The following is a 1,286-nucleotide window of genomic DNA, read 5'->3' as shown; positions in this document are numbered from 1 at the left end:
ACCCAGAGTTTTTTAGGACTGGCGGGATATTTCAGAAAGTTTATTCCGGGATACGCAAAGATCGCCAAACCACTAAGTGATTTGTTGAGAAAAGACCATTCATTTGATTTTGTTCCCGAACAAGAAGAAGCATTCACAAAGCTCAAAACATTACTAACCAAAAGTACAGTGCTAAGTATTTTTCAACAAGGGCGGAGAATAGAGTTGCATACAGATGCCAACAAACATGGCTACGGTACAGTATTAATACAAGAAGCTGATGACGGAAGTTTACATCCGGTTTACTACATGTCGAAAAAACAAATCCCGCTGAGGAGAAGTACAGTAGTTATGAGTTAGAAGTACTAGCAATTATCGGAGCCTTGAAGAAGTTCCGAGTATATCTGTTGGGTAATAGATTCAAAATTGTCATGGATTGTTCAGCATTTCAGAAGACAATGGACAAGAAAGATCTTGTTACAAGAATCGCTAGATGGGCTCTTCTTCTGGAAGAATTTGATTATGAAATTACTCATAGGCCCGGTCAGAGGATGCAGCATGTCGACGCCTTAAGTAGACACCCAGTCCCAATGATAGTTGGGAATGACACCTTGACGGCGAAACTGAAGAATGCTCAGTTAGAAGGTGAACAGATTTGTGCCCCTAGAGCACTGCTTGCTGATAATGAATCTGAAGAATACTTTGTAAGAGAAACGACATTCTCTACAAGTTTATGAATGGTCGTGAACTCATTGTGGTTCCAAAGGACATGCAGATGGAGCTGATAAAATTAGCTCATGAAAAGGGTCACTTTTCCACATCTAAGACGGAAGAGGTTGTCAAGCAAGAGTTCCATATTCCTAACTTGAGCAAGCTGACAGAAAGAGTTATTCTCAGTCGTGTTCCATGTATATTGGCAAACAAAAAAATGTGGGAAAAAGGAAGGGTTTTTGAACCCAATCCCAAAAGCAAATGTACCACTAGGAACTTATCACGTTGATTTCATAGGTCCCTTACCTTCAACGAATAAGAATTACCAGCATATACTAACTGTTGTAGATGCGTTCACGAAATTCACCTGGTTGTATCCGGTTAAGTCTACGTTGGCAGAGGACGCCTTAGAGAAGTTGAAGCTTCAGCAGAAGACTTTCGGGATTCCGTACAGGATTATAACTGACAGAGGCTCAGCATTCGCTTCGAAAGCTTTCAGTGATTATTGTGCTGAAGAGGGCAGCATGCATTTGCAGATTGCCACAGGTGTTCGTCGTGGGAACGGACAGGTCAAAAGAGAATCCACCGTACTCTGA

General features: G+C 41.4%; 1 protein-coding gene across 1 annotated transcript; it reads left to right on the top strand.

The window, feature by feature from the left end:
• The first annotated feature begins 748 nt into the window (after positions 1-748).
• LOC149088364 (uncharacterized) lies at positions 749-1,286 on the top strand. The gene is made up of 2 exons (XM_089251935.1): positions 749-887; positions 988-1,286. The coding sequence occupies exons 1-2, from the start codon at positions 749-751 to the stop codon at positions 1,284-1,286; spliced, it is 438 nt and encodes a 145-aa protein (XP_089108061.1).

The sequence above is a fragment of the Pholcus phalangioides genome, unplaced genomic scaffold (genome assembly GCF_987345545.1).
Source record: "Pholcus phalangioides strain wild (caught in Gottingen) unplaced genomic scaffold, Ppha-v1.0 ptg000003l_1, whole genome shotgun sequence".
NCBI classification, from domain to species: domain Eukaryota; kingdom Metazoa; phylum Arthropoda; class Arachnida; order Araneae; family Pholcidae; genus Pholcus; species Pholcus phalangioides.
Note: the sequence above shows the minus strand (reverse complement) of the source record. Positions and strands in the feature narration are given on the sequence as shown.